The sequence below is a fragment of the Myotis lucifugus genome, unplaced genomic scaffold (genome assembly GCF_000147115.1).
Source record: "Myotis lucifugus unplaced genomic scaffold, Myoluc2.0 scaffold_41, whole genome shotgun sequence".
NCBI classification, from domain to species: domain Eukaryota; kingdom Metazoa; phylum Chordata; class Mammalia; order Chiroptera; family Vespertilionidae; genus Myotis; species Myotis lucifugus.
This window is the reverse complement of record NW_005871089.1, coordinates 3,454,501-3,456,234: the sequence shown is the minus strand read 5'-3', so window position 1 is coordinate 3,456,234 and position 1,734 is coordinate 3,454,501. Positions and strand designations below refer to the sequence as shown.

Here is a 1,734-nt window from a genome sequence, read left to right as displayed (position 1 = left end):
GGAGGCAGCTGATCGATGTTTCTCTCTCATCATTGATGTTTCTATCGCTCTCTCACTCACCCTTCCCCTCTGAAATCAATAAAAATAAAAAATAAATTAAAGCAAATGTAGCACAGTATTTAAAAATAAAATAAAATAAAAAACCAACACTGAAAAAAACCCTTTCCGGCACACTCACTTGAATTTAAGCATAAGTTGTTTGCTCTTTTTCCAGAAACCTAGGCAAAGTGTGCATTCCTCTAACAAGAAGAAAAGAAATATATGTCTTACCTTGGACATAGATAGCATATTCACATAGCCCCTGGGTCTCCTGAAGCTGTTCTTTGATAACAGCCTGAAAGAAGAAGAAAAATACTTCTGAGGAATGATTAAATGCCTTCAAGTATTTTTAAGAAAGGGTAGACATGAACAAGGAGCAGATGTAAGAATCCAGGATAATTACTAATAAAGTAGTTCATTTAGATTTTTTTAAAATCTCAACTCTCTTGTTATGACCACTTATTCTACAATAGGGGCTGGCAAACTATAGCCCACAGGCCAAATCTAACCTGCATAGCCTATTTTTGAACAGCTCTCATAGTTTTAAAGGTTATTTTTTAAAAAAAGAACAAAAAACAAACAGACAGAATATTAAGTTTATAAAACAGAGACTATTTGTGACTGCAAAGCCTAAAATATTTACCATCTGGTCCCTTAAAGAAAAATTTTGCTAACCCCTACCTAAAACCTATCTAGTCAAGCTAAGAAAAATATGAAAAAACTCTGATGAGCAAAATACAGGCTCCACTTTCTACTTGAAATGAGAAGACACATGGAACATACCTGAACCTGACCCACAACTTGTAGTCAAACCCAGCCAACCCACAGCCAATATGACGGCCCATGAGCAATAAATAAACGTCTATTGTTGGAGACGATTAGAATTAAAGTTGTTTCTAAAGCAGCATTATCATAGCAAAGGCTAACAAATACACCAAGTATGGGAAAACAGCAATTCATACATTATTAGCGGGATAGAAACTGTGTGTGACAGACACTGTCAGCCGCCTAACCAAAGTCTGCCTATCATTTCAATCTCTCACCTTGCATGCTTCATAATCCTTCCGGATATAGTGGAGATGTATCAACCAATTTTTCTTCTCCAAAATCGGAAACTCTAGAGCTGGGCAGCATATTTTGACAAAACAAACAGCACAGTTAATTGTTAGATTTTCTCCTTTATCACACTGACCTCCCATCTAAACTAAGCACAAACATTTTGCAATATAACATTAAATTCTTCATGCTGCTGCCCATAATACAGTGCATCAAAAATGTACAGACTATTAAGCTAAGAGATACAAGTCCTACTAGCACACATTAAATATGTTTCCTTCACTTTTTGTAGCTTATAATATTAGTTTTTCAAATAAGTTGGCCTGAAAGAAAATAAAATCATTCTTTGTCCCTTCTCCTCTCTCACTCTCCCTAGATATAGAAGGTAAATATGAAGACTTTTTAAAGAATATTTCAGGAATGTTATTATATACTAGAGGCCCAGTGCACGAAATTTGTGCACGGGGGGAGGGGAGGGAGGCGGTTCCCTCAGCCCAGCCTGCACCCTCTCCAATCCGGGACCCCTTGGGGGATGTCCAACTACCGGTTTAGGCCCAATCCCGGGAATCAGGCCTAAACCGGCAGTTGGACATCCCTCTCACAATTCTGGACCGCTGGCTCCTAATCACTCACCTGCCT

General features: G+C 38.0%; 1 protein-coding gene across 1 annotated transcript in view; it reads right to left on the bottom strand.

Moving 5' to 3' along the window:
• Positions 1-1,734, bottom strand: part of BBS4 (Bardet-Biedl syndrome 4) — a 74,991-nt gene that overhangs the window by 26,948 nt on the left and 46,309 nt on the right. The window contains exons 3-4 of the mRNA XM_014455009.2: positions 1,083-1,162; positions 271-334 (exon numbers count right to left, since the gene is read on the bottom strand). Coding sequence (XP_014310495.1) covers positions 271-334; positions 1,083-1,162 — 144 coding nt within the window. The remainder of the gene's footprint in view (positions 1-270; positions 335-1,082; positions 1,163-1,734) is intronic.